The 20,232-nt window shown below is 49.7% G+C and overlaps 2 protein-coding genes across 3 annotated transcripts; one reads left to right on the forward strand and one right to left on the reverse strand.

The window, feature by feature from the left end:
* Window positions 1–2,679: 2,679 nt before the first annotated feature.
* On the forward strand, window positions 2,680–4,491 carry FBXO46 (F-box protein 46; the record flags this gene model as incomplete). The annotated part of the gene is made up of 1 exon (XM_080702629.1): window positions 2,680–4,491. One exon carries the CDS (start codon window positions 2,680–2,682, stop codon window positions 4,489–4,491), a length of 1,812 nt encoding a protein of 603 aa, XP_080558755.1.
* A 6,603-nt stretch (window positions 4,492–11,094) lies between these two features.
* Window positions 11,095–19,890, reverse strand: QPCTL (glutaminyl-peptide cyclotransferase like; the record flags this gene model as incomplete). Of its 2 annotated transcripts, XM_080703205.1 has the most annotated exons (7): window positions 11,095–11,240; window positions 14,517–14,633; window positions 16,072–16,171; window positions 16,275–16,427; window positions 16,608–16,889; window positions 19,063–19,206; window positions 19,687–19,890. In XM_080703205.1, 7 exons carry the CDS (start codon window positions 19,888–19,890, stop codon window positions 11,095–11,097), a joined length of 1,146 nt encoding a protein of 381 aa, XP_080559331.1. The 2 variants fall into 2 exon arrangements, with proteins under 2 accessions (XP_080559331.1, XP_080559332.1); XM_080703206.1 differs by lacking the exon at window positions 16,608–16,889.
* Between the last annotated feature and the right edge of the window lie 342 nt (window positions 19,891–20,232).

Here is a 20,232-nt window from a genome sequence, read left to right on the forward strand (position 1 = left end):
GACTGGGCGAGCCGCAGTTCCTAGGCTAGTGCCCAGTGGGCTGCAGTGAGGATGCGCTCCGCACGTGTCTGCTGTTGTAGCGTTTGCGAGGACTCTTTGGGGCCCCTTCGGCTTTAGGAAATATTTATTTGATTTGGGATTCATCCTAAAACATTTGCAAAAGGGAACCTTTTGGAGGGAGGGCTTGTGTGTAATTTTGTAGGAGAGTGTTTGGGGTGAGTATAGAATGTTAGGAGCCCGAGGTGTCTGTGAGTTGGGAGATTGCTGTGTGCGTTTGGATCCAAGAATTGTTGGAGTAGAAAGATCTGAGATCAGGTCCTTCTGTAGAGGTGGGGTATTTTTAGGTTTAGGGGTTTCAAGTAGGATTTGAAAGAGTGGATATTTGGGGGAGAGCATGGAAATTCTGGAGATAAGAAACTGCTTAGGGAATTATGGTGGGAGATACTGGTTCTTAAGACTAGAATTCTCCATGTTTCTGATGTCTGTGAATGTTTGGAGGGTGTCTGGATTTTCTACAGGACCACGAAATGAATGGGCTATCTAAAATGGCCTGGATTTAGAGAGAATCTATAGTGCAAGAGTGGGCAAACTTGGTCTTTGCAGGTTTTTCAGGCTTTGACGTTGCAGCATGAAAGCGGCCATCCTGTGGGTTTCAGTAAAACTTCATTTACAAAGACAGGCAGTGAGCACTTGGTCCATAGTTTGCTGGCCCCTCTGGTCTAAAGGCATGTGGAAGGCTTGAAGTTTGGAGGGTTATTTCCATTTTAGGGTTTGGAAGGAGATGGGCGAGGGAGCTTGAGACTGAGGCATATGCTGTTTATTTGGTAAGTAGAAATGTAATGAAAAGTGGTTCTATCCAGTTCATTACGAAAATTGCCTTCACATTAGATCATGTACATAAAGTTGTTGCAAAATAAAATATTTTTTTGTTTTTGTACTGAGGATTGGACACAGACAGGTCCTTCTATCTCTGAACTACACCCCCAGCACTTTTGTATTTTTAAATTTTGAAACAGAGTCTCAAAAAAAAAAAAATTAAGCTGGGTCTCGCCTAAATTGCTGAGGCTGGCCTTGAACATGCAATCTTACTGTCTCAGCCTTCCAAGTACTGGGATTATAGGTGAGCGCCACCATGCCTGGTTTAAAATAGTTGTTATTAGAGATCCCTGAACTAAACCAAGTATTTTTGTTTGTTTACTTGTCTGTGGGGTGTTTTTTTTTTTTTTTTTTTTTTTTTTTTTTTTTTTTTGGTGGTACTGGGGATAGAACCCAGGGGCTTTTTACCTCCGGGCTATACTCTCAAACTTGTTTTATATTTTATTTGGAAACAGGGTCTCACTAAGTTGCTGAGAGCCTCACTAAGTAGCTGAGGCTGGCTACAAACCTGTGTGATCTTCCTGTCTCAGGCTTCCAAGTACTGGGATTACAAGCATGCACCACCACGCCCAGCAGCCTGCTATCTATCTATCTATCTATCTATCTATCTATTTATGGTACTGGGGGTAGAACCCAGGAGCTTTTCTACCTCCGGGCTATACTCCCAGACCTATTTTATACTTTTATTTGGAAATAGGGTCTCGCTAAGTTGCCAAGAGCCTCACTCAGTAGCTGAGGTTGGCTTCGAACCTATGCCATCCTCCTGTCTCAGCCTCCCAAGCACTGGGATTACAAGCGTGCACCACCATGCTGGCAGCTTTATTTTTTACTTTGAAACAGTCTTGCTAAGTTGCTGAGGCTGACCTGGAACCTGTGGTCTTGTGTCTTAGCCTCCCAAGTAGTGGGAGTACAGGAATGTTTTGCCATGCCTAGCTCAGAAACCAAGTTTGAGAGGCTGATTTTTGCTTTGAACCTACTGTGCCCTTAGCTACATAACTCCCATTCTAAGTCTCAGTTTACTTGTGTACATTTTGAGGAGGGTCTGAGACTAGTACAGGTTTTCTTATCCCAGGGATCTGTGACTGTGCTTTGGGAAATACCTGTATAGCTTCTTTTGGGATATGTATTTTTCTAGGTAAGGATACCCAGCTTTAAGAGATTCTCAAAGAGCCCTATGACTAAAAAAAAAAGTGAAACGCCTGTTACTTAAGGTCCTATCTGGCTCGACCTCAGATTTTCTTCCCCCGCCTAGCCCGCCTCATTCTTCCTTCTGTGGGTTCAAGCAGCTACAGTTGTAGGCAGGGCTGGGAATTCTTGTCTTTTTAGGAACTAGCTACTGGGTAAGACAGAGGAAAAGGAGGAGCTTGTCTGTCAGCTGGTACTTTCACTTAAGTTTAAAGGTCATAGCAGCAAGAGGCCTCTGGACTGTGAGCAGAGGCAGCTGGGCAGCGCTGGAGGATCTGCCAGTTGGATCAAGTCACAAGTTGGGGTCACATTCTGGGTGTTGAGTGAGCAGGTGTCATCCCCCTCTGCATTCCTCTTTGCTCACCTGTGTGGTAGAGTGAGAATATAGTTCTCTGTCTTTTTAAGCTCAGTAGTGCTGGGGATGGAACCCAGGGCCTTGAAGACATTATTTGATCAATCCCCTTTGCAGAGCTGAGGTCGGGTGTTTCCGGGAGGGAAGTCTATTGCCCCCAGCTCCCCAGCCTATTCTTCCTTTCTTCAGGTGGCGTACGAAGACCTTCCCCACCATTCTAGTCCTGAGAAACGGTGAAGCCTGCCTGGGTGCCATCATCCCCCAGAATGGACCGTGGTAGCCTTCTGCCCTTCCAGCTCTGGTGTCCCCGGCCCTTTGGTACCTACTCCCAGAACCAGCCACGCCCGCCTACTGCAGCCCTCAAGCCGACAGCCTGCCCGGAGCCTGGCAGTGGGGCTGAGCCTGACCATGGGCCTGCCCTCTCAGAGAATACACCTCCAGCCCTGGCCGCTGAGGCGCCCGCCTCACAGCCAGCTCCCCTCCTCTCCGCAGCAGCTGCTGGCGATGAAGGCCGAGTCCTGCTGGACACGTGGTATGTCATCAAGCCTGGGAATACAAAGGAGAAGGTGGCCTTCTTTGTGGCCCACCAGTGTGGGGGAGGCAGCCGGGCCAGCTCCATGAAGGTCAAGGGGCACTGGGGCAGTGACAGCTCTAAAGCCAAGCGGAGGAGGCGCTGTCTGGAGCCCACAAAGGCACCCCCAGACCCAGGGGGCCAGGAGGGACCCCCTGCTGCAGAGGGGGCCCCCACCTCAGCTGGAGAGGATGTGGACTTACTCTCTGTGGCGGAGATGGTGGCCCTGGTAGAGCAGAGGGCGGCCCTGGCCCTGCAAACCTACCCCCGCCCCGCTGCCCCTGCGCCTGTGGTCTTTGTGTCCGCTGAGCAGGGTGGACCGGCCAAGGGGCTGGGGTCTGAAAGGCGGTCCGGTGGTGGTGACTGCAGCCGGGTGGCTGAGGCGGTAGCTCACTTTGAGGCCCAGCGGGACAGCCCTCCAACCAAGGGCCTCCGCAAGGAGGAGAGGCCTGGGCCAGGCCCTGGTGAGGTGCGCATCGCCTTCCGCATCTCCAATGGCCGGGAGCCCCGGGCCGCAGACGGCAGCTTACCTAGCGGGGGCGGAGGCCGGCCGGGTTGTGCCTTCCCTGGCAGCCCTGGTCCCGGGGCTCGCGCCAAGGACAAGATCACCTGCGACTTGTACCAGCTCATCAGCCCGTCCAGGGATGCCCTTCCCAGCAATGTCGAGTTCCTGCTGGCCAGGGCAGACGAAGCCAGCGAGGGGGAGACCCCGGCCCCTGCCAGGCCCGATGACACGCCCCCGGCCCCGCCCCCGCCCCCTGCTCGGGACTGCGGAGTGTCGGGCTTCCACGTGGACGTGGTGGTGACGGGCGTGGTGGACGAGTGCGTCTTCTTTGGGAAGGATGGCACCAAGAACGTGAAGGAGGAGACAGTGTGCCTGACGGTCAGCCCCGAGGAGCCACCCCCACCCGGCCAGCTCTTCTTCCTCCAGTCTCGGGGTCCAGATGGACCCCCGGAGCCACCTCCCGCCGACGCACCAACCACAGTCCCCGGCGCGGACGATGCCGAGGGGCCGGCGGACACCTCCCTGTGCCGCCTGTATAGGCACGTGTCGCATGACTTCCTGGAGATCCGCTTCAAGATCCAGAGGCTGCTGGAGCCGCGGCAGTACATGCTGCTGCTGCCCGAGCACGTGCTGGTCAAGATCTTCAGCTTCCTGCCCACCCGGGCCCTGGCGGCCCTCAAGTGCACCTGCCACCACTTCAAGGGCATCATCGAGGCGTTTGGCGTCCGCGCCACAGACTCCCGCTGGAGCCGAGACCCGCTCTACCGCGACGACCCTTGCAAGCAGTGCCGCAAGAGATACGAGAAGGGCGACGTGTCGCTCTGCCGCTGGCACCCCAAGCCCTACCACCACGACCTGCCTTACGGACGATCCTACTGGATGTGCTGCCGCAGAGCCGATCGCGAGACCCCAGGCTGCCGCCTGGGCCTGCACGATAACAACTGGGTGCTGCCCTGCAACGGGCTGGGTGGGGGCCGCGCCGGCAGGGAGGAGGGCAGGTGAAGCCGGGGGAGGGGGGAGCCCACCACGCCCGCCCCTCCCCCCTCGCCCGGGAGTCGGGGAGGGGGGGCGGTCTGGGCAGCGTGGATCCCCCACCAGAACTCAGACCAGATTTGGGGGTGACCTAAGAAAACACTCGGGTGGAACCCTGTCGATTTTCTACTCCTCAGACCCTGGGCCGTGGACCCTCAAGTAGTAGGGTGTTTTTATATCAGCATCTCAGTTTCTTCATTCAGCCCCAGTACCCCCCTGCCACTCTGTACACCCCAGGGAGCCACCAGCAGGGAGCTGACAGGCAGCTAATTTTGGTACCACCTAAGGCTTCCCCTGTGCTGGCCCTCCTGCCCCCTCCCCCAGCTCTCCCTGAAGCTGTTTTCTCCCAAGACGCTGCAGCACCCCCAGGCTCGCATCTACTGCACCAGGCTCACCATCCCTTTTGGAGTTGGGGGCCGTCCGATCACAAGTTGGATTTGGCACTTTTTCAAGGCAGCCCCCCCATTTCTAGATGTTTTTCCCACCGAAGGAAAAAAATTACTGTTTTCTCCATAACCTCAAGCTACCAGTCTCTTCCACTCCCCCGCAGGGGAAGAGAAAACTGCATTATAGTAAACCCCTCCTCCCATTATTTAAGCTGTTGCCATCACTCCTTCCCCCAGTAAAGCTGTGAAGCCCTTGGCCTCGCTCTTGACAGCGCGGGAGGGCCTGAGGGCAAGGGACTGTGGGCACTAATTTCCAGGTGGTTTTCCTCCCACTGTGGGTACTTGTTGAGGCATTGGGGTCTCCTCACCCCCAGCCACATGTTTCTTTAGAATCTTTGGTCAACTGAGACCTTGGTTTTTCAGGCAGTTTGGTCTGGGGTATTTTTTTGTTGTTCTGTTTGGGGATATTTTTGATTTTTTTTCCATCATTGTGGTTCTGGAAGCTTCTAGTGTGTGGCATCTGACCAATATTGAATTGGTCCTTTCTATAAAGTCAATATTTATAAGGTTGGGCCCAGACTGGTCTATGCGTTGTTTGGGGAGGGGTGTTGGAAAAGGAAGAGCACTATGAGCCTGTGCTCAGTAGGGTGGAAAGAGATGGGACCCTCGACCACGTCACTCAGCCGAGATTATTTTTGACTCTGCTTATCGGTGTCAGTTTGGATCTGCAAACTTCAAAATAGTAGTAGTTTGGACAGGATTGTTTTCATTTAAAATCCAGTGTTGGCTGGGCGTGGGGATACACACCTGTAATCCCAGTACTGGTGAGGCTGAGACAGGAGGATCGCAGGTTGGAGGACAGCCTCAGCAAGTAGTGAGACTCATCAACCTAGTGAGACCCAGTTTCCATATAAGAAAATAAGCTGGAAGTGTAGCTTGAAGGTAGAATGCCTCTGGGTTCGATCCGTACTACTGCACGTGTGCGCGCGCGCGTGCACACACACGCATCAAGCGTTGGGCAGGTGTGGTGGTCCTCACCTCATCAGGAGCCCAGGCCCCTCTGGTTCGCTCTCATAATTCTTTGGCTATAGCCCTCACCTCATGGGCTGAGATGACTGCTGGTGGAACCGCCGTGGCTGTGTTGCAGGAAAGAGAGCCCCCCATCCCAGGAGTACCGCATGACCATGCGTCTCACTGAGTACTTACGCATGCAGAAGGCTGCAAGGGAGGTGAGGGGGCAGCTGCCTAACCAAAACTAGTAAAGGTCCCTGCAGCCGGGCGTGGTGGCGCACCCTTGTAATCCCAGCATTCGGGAGGCTGAGACAGGAGGATCACAGTTTGCAACGGCCTCAGCTACTTAGTGAGGCCCTTTGCAACTCAGTGAGAACCCTGTTTCAAAATAAAGAATAAAAAATAGGGTTGGGGGCATAGCTCGGAGGTAGAATGCCCCTGGGTCCCATCCTCATTACCACCACCAAAAAAAAAAAAAAAAAAAAAAATTGGAAGAAAAGAAAAAAAAGGCCCCTGTAATTAAAGTTTTAAAATTCTCACTTCAACCTGGAGTGGTGGTGCACACCTGTAATCCCAGTACTTGCTAGGCTGAGACAGGAAGATGGCGTCTCAGCAATTTAGCAGGGCCCTCTGCAACTTAGTGAGACCTTGTTTCAAAATCAAAAATTTAAAAATAGAGCTGGAGGTGTAACCCAGGGGTAGAATGCCTCGGTTCTATCCCTAGTACCCCCCCCCACAAAATTTTTTCACTTAATTATTTTACTAAATGAAAAGAAATTAACATATCTTTGAAGTTTAACTATAAAAGAGAAAAATGGATATTGAGAGGGAGCTAGCAGCCTCTGATTTATTTATTTATTTATTTATTTATTTATTTATTTATTTTGTGGTTCTGGGGATGGACCCCAGGGGCATTTTGACCTCTGAGCTCCACCCTCTGCCCTATTTTTTATTCTTTATTTTGAAACAGGGTCTCACTAAGTTGCAGAGGGCCTCGCTAAGTAGCTGAGGCTGTCTGCGAACCAGGATCCTTCAATCTCAGCCTCTCGAACGCTGGATTACCACGCCTGGCACCTCTGACATTCTTATCAGGGAATCAGTTTCCAGAGAGACTAGGGAATATCATATCAGTTCTTCAGTGCTAAATTATTATTATTTTATCTATTTATTTTGGTGGTACTGGGGATTGAACGTAGGGACATACTACCTTTGAGGTACACCCCCATCCCTATTTGATTTTATTTTTAAACAGTCTCACTAAATTGTAGAGGGCCTCACTAAGTTGCTGAGGCTGGCTGGGAACTTGCGATCCTGTTTTCTCAGCCTCTGCAAGTACTAGGATTATAATCTTGCACCGCTACACTCGACTTCAGAGCTAAGTTTTAGAATAAAAAAAAAAAATCTGGGTGTGGCAGCACATGTTTGTAGTTCCAGTACTTGGGAGGCTGAGAGGATTTGCAGGTTCACAGTCAGCTTCGGCAACTTGATGAGGCCTTCCTCAGCTTAGTGAGACCCTCAAAAAGGGCTAGGGCTATAGCTCAGTGGTATAGTATCCCTGGGTTCAATCTCCAGCACCCAAAAAAAGTAAATCAATGGCCAGGTTATACAGTAAATTAGGCACAATGAAAGAAAGATTTACAGAACTAAAGCTGAAGGGGAAAATGCACACAAGCCGGGCGTGGTGGCACACGCTTGTAATCCCAGCATTCAGGAGGCTGAGACAGGAGGATCACAGTTCGAGGACAGCCTCAGCTACTTAGTGAGGCTCTTTGCAACTCAGTGAGGCCCTGTTTCAAAATTAAAAAAAAAAAATAGGGCAGGGGGTGTAGCTCAGAGGTCGATTGCCCCTGGGTTGCATCACCAAACCGCAAGGAAGGAAGGAAGGAGAAAAATACACACAGAAACATAGCTGAAGCCAGGCGTGGTGGCGCACGCTTATAATCCCAGTACTTGGGAGGTTGAGACAGGAGGATCATGGGTTCAAGCCAGCCTCAGCTATTTAGTGAGACCCTCTGCAATTTAGTGAGACCCTGTTTCAAAATAAAGAATAAAAAATAGGGCTGGGGGTGTAGCTCAGAGGTAGAATGCCCCTGGAGTCCATCCCCAGTAACAAAACAAACCAAAAAAAACCTCAGAAAATAGGAAAGAAAGGTTAGGGAGGATAGAATGAGAAGGTCTAACATTCCAAAATCAGAAGAGAAAAGGGTGTTGGTGATAAAAGACATCAGTAAGGCCAATTAATCCCAAGCAGGCTAAATAAAAAGTGCATACCTGAACACTGCAGAAAGCACCTTGCCACATGATCATGGGCAGCTGACTCCTCTAAAGCTCAGTTATTTTTTGCTTTTTGTGGTTTTTTTTTTTTTTTTTTTTTTTTTTTTTGCAGTACTGGGATTGAAACCCTATTTTCTATTCTTTATTTTGAAACGGTCTCACTGAGTTGCAAAGGTCCTCAGTAAGTAGCTGAGGCTATCCTCAAACTGCGATCCTCCTGTCTCAGCCTCCCGAATGCTGGGATTACAAGCGTGCACCACCACACCCGGCTTTAAGCTCAGTTTCTTTCTTTCTTTCTTTCTTTTTTTTTTTTTTTGGTGGTACTGGGGTTCCTGGAAGCCCTTCTACCTCCGGGCTACACTCCCAGACCTATTTTTTTTTTTATATTTTTTTATTTGGAAACAGGGTCTCTTAAGCCAGCACAGCTGGCTTCGAACCTGCGCGATCCTCCTGTCTCTGCCTCCCAAGCGCGGGGATCATAAGCATGCGCCACTACACCCGGCGAAGCTTAGTTTCTTCATCTGAAAAATAAGCATCCTTATCTGAAAAGCTTGAGACCACAAGTGGTTTAGATTTGGGACTTTTTGGGACTTGAGTTTTGTTTTGTGTTGGTACTGAGGATTGAGCCAAGGAGCATTCTGCCTCTGAGCTATACCTCCAGCCCTTTTTTATTTTTGTTTATCTTTTTATTTTTTATTTTTTTATTTTTTTGTGGTGCTTGCTAGGGATAGAATCTAGGAGCATTCTACCTCCGATCTACACCCTCAGCCCTATTTTTATTCTTTACTTTGAAATAGGGTCTCACTGAGTTGCAAAGTGCCTAAGTAGCTGAGGCTGTCCGTGAATGACAATCCTATCTCCGCCTCTCAAATGCTGGGATGACAAGCATGCACCACCTGCCCAGCTCTTTTTTGTTTTGAAACAAGGTCTCACTATATTGCTGAGGCTGTCCTCTAACCTGTGAATTCTCCTGTCCCAGCCTCTCAGGTACTGGGATGGCAGGTGTGCACCACCACGCTTGGCTGGCTGTATTTTTAAATAAGCTCCCCAGGCCAGGCATGGGACACACGTTTGTAATCCCAGAGCTTGGGAGCCTGAGACAGGAGGATCGCACAGGTTCGAAGCCTGCCTCAGCTACCTAGTGAGGCCCTCAGCAACTTAGTGAGACCTTGTTTCCAAATAAAGTATTAAAAAAGGTCTAGGAGTATAGCCTGGAGGTAGAAAAGCCCCTGGGTTCCACCCCCAGTACAATTAATTAATTTATTAAAAAAAACCAAGCCGGGCGTGGTGGCGCACGCTTGTAATCCCAGCATTCGGGAGGCTGAGACCTGGCGGATCACGGTTCACGGACAGCCTCAGCTACCTACTTAGGCCCTCTGCAACTCAGTGAGACCCAGTTTCAAGATAAAGAATAAAAAAGAGGGCAGGGTGTGTAGCTCTGAGGTCAAATGCCCAGGTCCGCTAAATAAATAAATAAATTAATTAATTAAAAACAAACTCCCCAGCCAGGTCTGAAGATTAGGTGGGGTTGGGAGCTTCTCTTCACTGCGTATTCAGGTGGACATACCATCCCATACAGCCGTACCCACAGCTACAGGAAAGTAGTGGCGTGGTATACTACAGCGGCAAATCTGGGTCTGTCTGGCTCGTTCCTACCTACCATAAATCATCTCAAATGTTTCAACCCCAGTGTTTCTCAAAGTATCTTCTAAGGTACCCTACTTCTGTGAGGTTCTTCCCAATAATGGGACTCCAAGGTGAAACATTTTAAGAACTGCTGTGTTCTCTTACTATGGAAAATCCAAATTGTATGGTGAGAAGAATTATTTATTTCATCCCACATTTTTATTTTTTATTTTTTTTTTATTTATTGTAGTACTGGGGATTAAACCCAGGGACAGACATTCTACCTCCAAGCTACACCCCCAGCCCTACCTATTTTTTTTTCTTTCTTTATTTTGAAACAGGGTCTCACTAAGTTGCCGAGGGTCTTACTGAGTAGCTAAGGCTGGCCGTGAACCTGCCTTGGATCCTCCTGTCTCAACCTCCCACGTACCGGAATTACAAGTGTGCACCCAGTTGTACCCACTACTTTAATCTCTGATCCACTTAAAACATGGTTTAAACTGGGCCTGGTGGTGCCTGCTGTAATCCCAGTACTTGGGAGGCTGAGACAGAAAGATCGCAGGTTCAAAGACAGCCCCAGGAATGCAGTGAGGCTCTCAGCAAACTGGCGACACCCTATTTCGATACAAACAAACAAAAAGGGCTGGAGGTGTATCTCAGAAGTAGAATTCCTCTTGAGTTCAATCTCCAGTACTATAAAAACAACAAAAACAACAACAAAAAAGAAAAAACAACTGGTCTATTGCCCAATGGGTCAGGCAAAATGTAGAGCTCGGAGATCTTGGCTTTCATCTCCTCTGTTCCCATTTCTGAGCCAGCCCAGCCTCTATGGGCTCCCGTGGGGTTAGGTATACTTCACACAGAAGAAGCAAGAGGCAAGCTGCCTTTCTGGAGAATGAACTGATATAAAAACAAGCCAGAGCGCTCACCTGATTGGGTGTTGCCGATCCAGATGCCAGTCCATAGTTTACTGACTAAAAACTGCATTTGGTCCCTGTAAACCTTCCCGACCAAGTGTCTACCTCATAGAGGGGGCCACGCTCTTCTCCTTTGGGCCCACCCCCACAGTGGCCCCTTCCATGTCCTTGAACTTGAAGGGTGGCAGCTTGAAATAGTCACAGGAAAGGTGGTCTTCCAGCTGCGGCACAGTGGGAGCCAAAGGTGCGGGGAAGGTCAAGCCACGTGACCCAGCTGGGCTCCGCTGGTTCCAGATGCCCATGGTGTGACCTGTACTGGGCACTGCTACAAAGTCCCCTTCAGACATCGGCCGAGCAGGCTAGAGTCCCAGGTATTCAACTAGAAACACGGCGAGGATGCGGCTCAGGTTGTGTACTGTGGGTGGGTGGAGGTTGGCCTCCGTGTCGGCAGGTGTGTGCCAGACTGCGGGGAAGGGTGTGGCGATGAGGTGCAGCACCGGAACCCCTGAGGGTGAGAGGAGACTCCATTAGGCCTGACCGCCCACTGCTGACCCCAAGACCAAGCCGGGCTCTGGGCACCCTTGCCTCGTCCTCCCATCCAGAAGATACTGTTTTAGTAAATAATGAGCCCTGAACTGATGATTTTAAGTGTGTGAGGATACATGTTAGTTTGTTTTGTTTTTATGGTGCTGGGATCAAACCCAGAGGCGTTGTACCTTTGAGCTACACCCGCAGCCCGAGTTTACTTTTTATTTTGAAACAGGATCTCCAGCCGGCTGTTACACACTTGTAATCCCAGTACATGAGAGGCTGAGATAGAAGGATCACAGGTTCTCAGCTAGCCTCAGCTATTTAATGAGGCCCCTCCACAATACTTGGGAGGCTGAGACAGGAGGATCACAGGTTCATGACCAGCCTCAGCTACTTAGTGAGGCCCTCTGAAACAGCAGAAACTTGTTTCCCAATTAAAAAAAATAGGGTTGGGGGTGTAGCTCAGAGGTAGAATGCTGTGGGTTCCATCTCAAATACTGAAAAAAATTAACAATAAACCGGGCGTGGTGGCGCATGCTTGCAATCTCAGCATTCAGGAGGCTGAGACAGGAGGATCACAGTTTGAGGACAGCCTCAGCTACTTAGTGAAGCTCTTTGCAACTCAGTGAGACTCTGTTTCAAAATAAACAATAAAAAATAGGACTGAGGGTATAGCTTGGAGGTAGAATGCCCCTGGTTTCATCTCTAGTACCACAATAAATAAATAAGTAAATAAATAAATAAATAAATAAACAAACAAAAAGTAGAGCTGGGCGTGGTGGTGCACACTTGACACTTGTAATCCCACCATTTGGGAGACTGAGACAGGAAGATCATGGTTTGCGGACAGCCTCAGCTACTTAGTGAGGCTCTTTGCAACTCCGTGAGACCCTGTTTCAAAGTAAAGAATAAAAAAATAGGGCTGGGAGTGTAGCTTGGAAGTAGAATGTCCCTGGGTTCTATCCCCAGACCTGCTAAATAAATAAATAAGTAAGTAAATAAATATTAAAATAAAAAGGGCTAGGGATAGCCAGGCATTGTTGTGCACATACCTGTAATCCTAGTTCTTGGGAGGCTAGGATGAAGACTGCAAGTTCAAGGCCAGCCTTAATAATTTAGCAAGACCCTCAGCAATTTATCCAGACTCTGATTCAAAATATAAAACCAAGCCAGGCGTGGTGGCGCACGCTTGTAATCCCCGCGCTTGGGAGGCAGAGACAGGAGGATTGCGTAGGTTCGAAGCCAGCCGCGCGCGCTGGCTTAGGAGACCCTGTTTCCAAAATATGTAAAAATAGGTCTGGGAGTGTAGCCCGGAGGTAGAAGGGCTTCCAGGAACCCCAGTACCACCAAAAAAAAAAAAAAACCAGAGCCGGGCGTGGTGGTGGCGCATACTTGTAATCCCAGCATTCGGGAGGCTGAGACCTGAGGAGGATTGCGGTTCACAGGCAGCCTCAGCTACTTAGTGAGGCCCGGTTTCAAAATAAAGAATAAAAAATAGGGCAGGGGGTGTAGCTCGGGGGTCGAATGCCCCTGGGTTCCATCCCCAGACCCGCAAATAATAATAATAATAATAATAATAATAATAATAATAATAATAATAATAATAATATAATAATAATAATAATATAAATAAAACCAGGTATGGTGGTACATGCTTGTAATCCCAGTACTTGGGAGGCTGAGACAGGAGGATCTTGGGTTCAAGGCCAGCCTCAGCAACTTGTGAGGCGCTCTGCAACTTAATGAGACCCTGTTTCATAATAAAGAATAATCGCATGTTGGCAGATGCTTATAGTCCCAGTACTTGGAAGGCTGAGACGAAAAGGTCACATGTTTGAAGACAGCCTCAGCAACTTAGTGAAACTCTGTTTCTAAATAAAAAATAAAAAAAAACACTCTGGGGGTGTAGCTCAGAGGTAGAAGGCCCCAGGGTTTCATCCCCAGTAACACACACACACACACACACACACACACACACAGAATAAAATAGGCTGGGGACATAACTCAGCAATAGAATGCCCCTGGGTTCCATCTCCAGTACCACAAAAATAAGTAAATAAATAAATAAATAATAAGCTAAGAGTGGTGGCACATGCCTATAATTCTAGTATTTGGGAGGCTGAGACAGGAGGATCACTAGTTTGAGGAAGCCTCAACAACTTAGCAAGACCCAGTTTCTTTTTCCCTTTTTTTTTTTTTTTTTTTTTTTTTTTTAAACCGGTACTGGGGATCGGACCCATGGGCATTCTACCTCTGAGCTATACCCTCAGCCTTTTTTTTTTTCTTTTTTCTTTTTTTTTTTTCTTTGCGGTACTGGGAATTGAACCCAGGGGCATTCTACCTCCAAAATATAACTCCAGCCTATTATTATTATTATTATTATTATTATTATTATTATTATTATTACATCAGGCATTGAACCCAGAGGCATTCCAAGCTATACCTCTAAGCTATACCCCCACCCCTATTTTTTTTTCTTGCAGTACTGGGGATGGAACCCAGGGGATTTCTACCTCCAGCTATACCCCAGCCCCCTTTTTTTATTCTTTATTTTGAATCACTAAGTAGCTGAGGCTCTCCGCAAACTGCAATCCTCCTATATCAGCCTCCCAAAATTTGGGATTACAAGCAAGCGTCACCATGACCAGCTCTAGCCCTATTTTTGACACTTTATTTAAAACAGGGCCTCACTAAGTTGCTGAGGCTGGCCACAAACTTGTGATCCTCCTGTCTCAGCCTCCCAAGTACTGGGATTACAAGCGTGCATTACAAGCATGTGTCACCACATCTGGCTAAAAACTACATACTTAATCCCTATACCAGAGATTTTCAACCCTGAATGAGGATCAAAATTATGTGAAAACTTTGTAAAAATCATGCAGAGCCCAAAGATACAGGTTTAGCAGGCCTGGAATATGACTGGTTATTCTGCTCCTTTGGTGATTCTGTGGGGCCACCAGGGCTTTGAAAGACTACAGCAAGAATAAATTTGGCAATTATGAGGCACAAATCATCACTGATATTTGCTAAGTTCTTGCTGTGTGCTGGATACTGGTCCATATTAGTCCTTTACATGTATTTGCACATTCAGTGTCTCCACAACACTCGGACATCTCCGTGATACAGATGGGGAAATCCAGGCACAAAGGTTGCCTGTCACCCTGCCACCAGTCCCCAGCCCTGGGGAGGGGCCGGGACCAGTTCTGGCTTATAACTTCCTTGGGCCCCATCCACCCCTGTGTGCAAGTACCTCTGTGGAGGAAGGGGAGGTGGTCATCTTCCACAGAGCCAGGGGGCTCCCCGGGTTGAAAGTACATCACCTCCCGGGGATGAGACTGCAGCAGGTTCAGACGGTGCAAACGTTTCTCTGGGGGCGAGGAGCAGAGAGCAATGGTTAGTGCCCTACAGTCAAGGGGCCCCTGCTCACAGCTGTGCGGCCCAGGGAGAAAGCCCTTGTCGTCCCAACACAAACGAGTATGTTTCTCCTTACTCCACGTTTCCTATGCTCCTAGGCTCATTTCATTCTCTGAGTGGACACCCTGTTACTGACCCTATCGCGTCCATTTTGCAGGTAGGAAATTAAGGAACACAGAGAGGAAGCCTCTTGCCCAAGTTCAGTAAGAGGTTCCGTTGGAACCAGCGGAACCCAGGAGCTTTCTACCTCCGGGCTACACTCCCAGACCTATTTTATATTCTATTTGAAAACAGGGTCTCACTAAGTTGTTGAGAGCCTCACTAAGTACCTGAGGCTGGCTTTGAACCTGTGTGATCCTCCTGTCTCAGCCTCCCAAGTGTGGGGATTACAAGCATGCGCCACCACGCCCAGCAAACCCAGGATTTGGAACCAGGGCTATCTCACCCAGAGCCCGTTTTCATTTATGTTTATTCATTCATTCATTCATTCATTCATTCATATCTGTGTGTGTGCGTGCGTGTGTGTGTGTGTGTGTGTGTGGGGGGTATTGGGGATGAAACCCAGGGGCTTTCTACCTCTGAGCTGCACTCCCAGTTCTATTTCATATTTTATTTGGAAACAAGGTCTCACTAAGTTGCTAAGGGCCTCACTAAGTAGCTGAGGCTGGCTTCAAACCTGTGCAGTCCTCCTTGTCTCAGCCTTCCAAGTGCTGGGAATACAAGTGTGCGCCACCACACCCGGCAACCCCTGTTTTATGATCACTGGATCTCTGTGGCAGCAGTTTGTGTTTCTTTTTGTGTATGTGTGTTTGTGTGGTACTAGGAATTGAACCCAGAGGCATTCTACCTCCAGACTGATTTTATTTCTTATTTGGAAACAGGGTCTCGCTAGGTTGCTGAGAGCCTCGTGAAATTGCTGGGGCTGAACCTGGGCATGTTGGTGCGCGCTTGTAATCCCGGCATTTGGGAGGCTGAGACCGGAGGATCGCGGTTCGTGGACAGCCTCAGCTACTTAGTGAGACCCTGTTTCAAAATAAAGAATAAAAACTTGGGCAGGGGGTGTAGCTCAGAGGTCGAATGCCCTGGGTTCCATCCCCAGACCCACAAAAAGAAAGAAAGAAAGAAAGAAAGAAAGAAAGAAAGAAAGAAAGAAAGAAAGAAAGAAAGAAATTGCTGAGGCTGTCCTTGAACCTGTGATTCTCCAGTCTCAGCCTACTGTACTAGTAACAAGTGTACACCACCATGCCCAGCTAGCAGTTTGTGTTCCTGCCCTAGTTCCTTAGACTAGGGAGGTGGAGGGAAGCCTGGATGGGCCCTTAGAGGACTGGTGCCTGTCCACTCAGCTCTCTCCTGCATCCCAGGTTGGCACCCACCTCTGTCTTCAAGCTTACCAATGCTCCTCAGCCGTTGGAACCAGCGGACCGTGCGTGGGAAGTGACTGTAGAAGGTGGGACTTGGGGCTCCCAAGAGATCAAGAAGCATAAAGAGCTCCTAGTAGGGAGAGAGGCCAGTGCAGGAGGGGACCACGCAGGATCCTGCCATCCCCACCCCACCTTCTCCCTTCCTTGCCAGAACCCAGGAACCCTGGTCTTACAATTGCCTGGATCCTGGTGGGGCCGGGACTGTGAGGTATAGACTCCATAAGCTTGGCTAGGTGCCGGGAGCCATAAAGGGAGTCCTTGGGTCCCCATTCCTTGAGCGCCTCTTCACCATCCAAGAAGAGCAGTTGCAGGGTCACTGGAGCTGCCTGTGGGAGCAGGTGGCCAGGGCCAGCTCAGTACCAACTCCTAGCATCCACCCAACGACATGCTCAGCTGGATGGGACAGACCAGGTATCCACACTCCTACAGGGTGGTGGCCAAAAGCACAGATGGAGCTTGGACTAGGTGGAGGTGACCCCTGCCCCTCCTCCCACCCCGCTCCTCACCTGCTCCTTGGCCCTGCTCAATAAGACATCAAGGGCCTGGGCCAGCTCCAGTAGCAGGGCGCAGGGCACAGCTGAGTCCGTAGCCCCCACAAAAGGGGCTGACCCGGGAGGGAAGAACTTGGAATCATAATGGCAGGCAAGGGTGAGGTGGCGGGCAGCTCCTGGATCCAGCGTGGCCACTATGTTGCCAAAGTCCAAAGGCCCCAGGGGTGTCGAGGCTGTGAAGGGATCCAGCTCTACATGCCAGCCTGCTGTCAGGGTCCGCAGCGTGGCCTCCAGGAACTAGTGTCAAGAGAGAGGTGGGAGGGTGGACAGGGACTGGGGAGAAGGTGGGGAAAGGGCCAGGTGACCTGAGCTGTGCAGACCAGGCAAGTTGACTCCAATGTCCCACTCTGGCTGTATGAGTGAGTGAATGAGTGTGTGTGTGTGTGTGTGTGTGTGTGTGTGTGTGTGTGTGTGTGGTATTGGGGATTAAAGCAGGGGCATTCTGCCACTGAGCTACACCCCAGACCCTATTTTATTTATTTTATTATTTATTTATTTGATGGTACTGGGGTTCCTGGAAATCCTTCTACCTCCGGGCTACACTCCCAGACCTATTTTTTATACTTTTTATTTGGAAACAGGGTCTCTTAAGCCAGCGTGGCTGGCTTCGAACCTGCGCGATCCTCCTGTCTCTGCCTCCGAAGCGTGGGGATTACAAGCCTGCACCACCACGCCTGGCTTTATTTATTTGTTTGTTTGTTTATTTTTGTGGTACTAGGGGTTGAACCCAGAGGCTTTCTACCTCCAGGCTATACTCCCAGACCTATTTTATACTTTATTTGGAAACAGGGTCTCACTAAGTTGCTAAGAGCCTCACTAAGTAACTGAGGCTGGCTTTGAACCTGTGTAATCCTCCTGTCTCAGCCTCCCAAGCACAGGGATTACAAGCATGTGCCACCACGCCTGGCTCCTATTTTATTTTTTTGAAACAAGGTCTTGCTAAATTGATGAGAGTCTCACTACTTGCTGAGGCTGTCCTTGAACCTGCGACCTTCCTGTCTTAGCCTCTCAAGTACTATGATTACAGGTGTGTGCCACCATACCCAGCTTCACTTTGGCCTATTTTTATTTATTTATTTTTGTGGTACTGGGAATTGAACCCACAGGCTTTCTACCTCTGAGCTACACTCCCAGCCTTTTTATTCTTGAAACAGGGTCTCGCTAAATTGCTGGGGCTGTTGCTAAGTTGCTGACACTGGCATTGAACCTGCAATCCTCCTGTTTCAACCTCCCAAATACTGGAATTACAGATATGTGCCATCATACTCAGCATGTGTTACTGGGGATTGAACACAGGAGCAATCTACCTCTGAGCTACACCTCTGACCTTATTTTATTCTTTATTTGAAAATAGGGACTTGCTAAGTTGCTAAGAGCCTTGCTAAGTTGCTGAGGCTGGCTTTGAACCTGCCACCACGTCCAGGTGTGGTTTACTCATAAATAGCTCTTGCTATGTGCCAAGCCCTGTTCTAGGAACTTGTGGGGTAGGAATTGTCAATGAATGGCCCCCATTTCAAAGATGAGGAAATTGGGTCCCAGTGAGGTTATGAAATTAGTCCTAGGTGAGGTGATACCAGAATGCAGTAGCTGGAAGGCAATACAGAGATGTTATACTGCCAGCTCTGAAGCCAATCTACTTGTGTTCAAACCCCATATCTACCAGTTATTCTGAGATTTGGAAGAAGAAAAAAAAACCTTTTTTTTTTTTTTTGCAGTACCTGGGGTTGAACCCAGAGGCATTCTACCACCAAGTTACACCCCTAGTCCTATTTTATTCTTTATTTTGAAACAGGGTGTCACTAGTTGGACAGCACCTCACTACGTAGCTGAGGCTAGCCACAAACCTGTATCCTCCTGCCTCAGCCTCCCAGTACTACAAGCATGCGCCACCACCCCGGCTTTGGGCAAAATTTATAACCTCACTGGGCCTTAATTCCCCACCCCAGCCGGGCGTAGTGGTGCACGCTTGTAACCCCAGCATTCGGGAGGCTGAGACCTGGAGGATCCTGGTTCGTGGACAGCCTCAGCTACTTAGTGAGACCCTCTGCAACTCAGTGAGACCCGGTTTCAAAATAAAGAATAAAAAATAGGGCAGGGGCTGTAGCTCGGAGGTCGAATGCCTCTGGGTTGCATCCCCAGACCCTCAAAGAAAAAAAATTCCCCACCCCCAGCCTAATGAATCATATTGGTTCTCACCCCCCACCCAGGGCAGTCTGTTGCACAGGCCTCACACTTAGTAAGCTTTTGGTGAGGGCAGGACGGCCTTTGGGTGCACACCAGCGTGAGACTCACACCAGATTGAGGTTCACTCCAGTTGGAGCCCCAGTTCTGCCTCTGAGTTTCATTGGTATCTTGGACAGGATACCTATTTCCCATTTCCTGGTGGGTCAGGGATTGGAGGACCTTTTACCTTTCTGACTTGGAGGTTGCCCGGGCTGCCCGGAGTTCGCACAACCAACAGGGGGCGCAGGTAAGTACTCCAAAGACGTTGCGGGTCCAGTTGTCCCACCACCCTTCGTAACTTGTCTTCCGGGAGGCTTCCAGTCAGTGAGGCCTTGGGGAGAGGTGGGATGGAAAAGAGAAAAATGAGAGCAATCCCCTTTCCGATCCTATCCCTGGAGCCGTTGCCTCTAAGGAGCCCATTTTTCTAGGTAATGCGCAGCCCCCAGCATCTGAGAGTTCCAGGATAAATCTACACCAGGAAAATCCCTCCAAGCCCATTCAGCCCCGCCTGTGACAATCCTGATTCGGAAATAGAAGCCTGTGAGAGGAAGAGACGCTTCTAAATAGTTGACTAGAAGTGTAGGATCAGATCTCCCAGTCCGGGTGCTCCAGACCCTTCCTCTTAAAGGAGAGCTACTAGTGCAAAACAAGCCTTAAGCTTTATTCAGTTAGTAAAAGGTATGCGCTCAAATGACAGAGAAAGAAGGTGTCACCTGCAACAAGAGCCATACGATACGTCAACCCGAGACTCTGGGGAAGGGGGAGTGGGAAATAAGGGCCCCGCGGTGCCCGGGCCACTGCCCGGCCTCACCCGCAGCTCCCGGGCCCGCGACAGCTCAATTTCTCCGTGCAAGCTGCTCCATATGATGTAGAACGTCAAGCCCACGGCCAGAAGCAGCAGCGGCGGCAACAGCCGTACCCGCGGTAGCAGGCGGCGCTTGGGCAGCGAGGGTGGCTCTGGGAGGCCACGTTCCCCGAGCCGTAGCCGGGGCCGCCCGGGGACCCCGGAACGCATGGCAGCTTTGCCCAGAAACTAGGCCTAGCCAAGTTCCACGCCTACGGAATCATAAAGCCAATGATCAACAAGAGCGTCTGCAATGTCCCACCCCAGTGAGCAGTGAAACCAATAGGAACTCGCAGCCTGAGGACACGCCCCCCCCACCGTAAGGGAGCTGGGAAGGATTAGGGACCGCCCCCGCGGAAGCGGGAGAGCCAATGAGAAGCATTGGGCCACGGAATACAGCCACTGGTGATGCCCCTCCTGGATATAGGCACAGGATTGGTCGCGCGGGGTATAAAAGAGCAATTGGGCAAAAAACCCTCCCTGAAGGAAAAGGGGCGGTGCCTTCCCTAAAGC

This window comes from Muscardinus avellanarius, assembly GCF_963383645.1.
Source record: "Muscardinus avellanarius genome assembly, chromosome: 10".
Lineage (NCBI taxonomy): Eukaryota > Metazoa > Chordata > Mammalia > Rodentia > Gliridae > Muscardinus > Muscardinus avellanarius.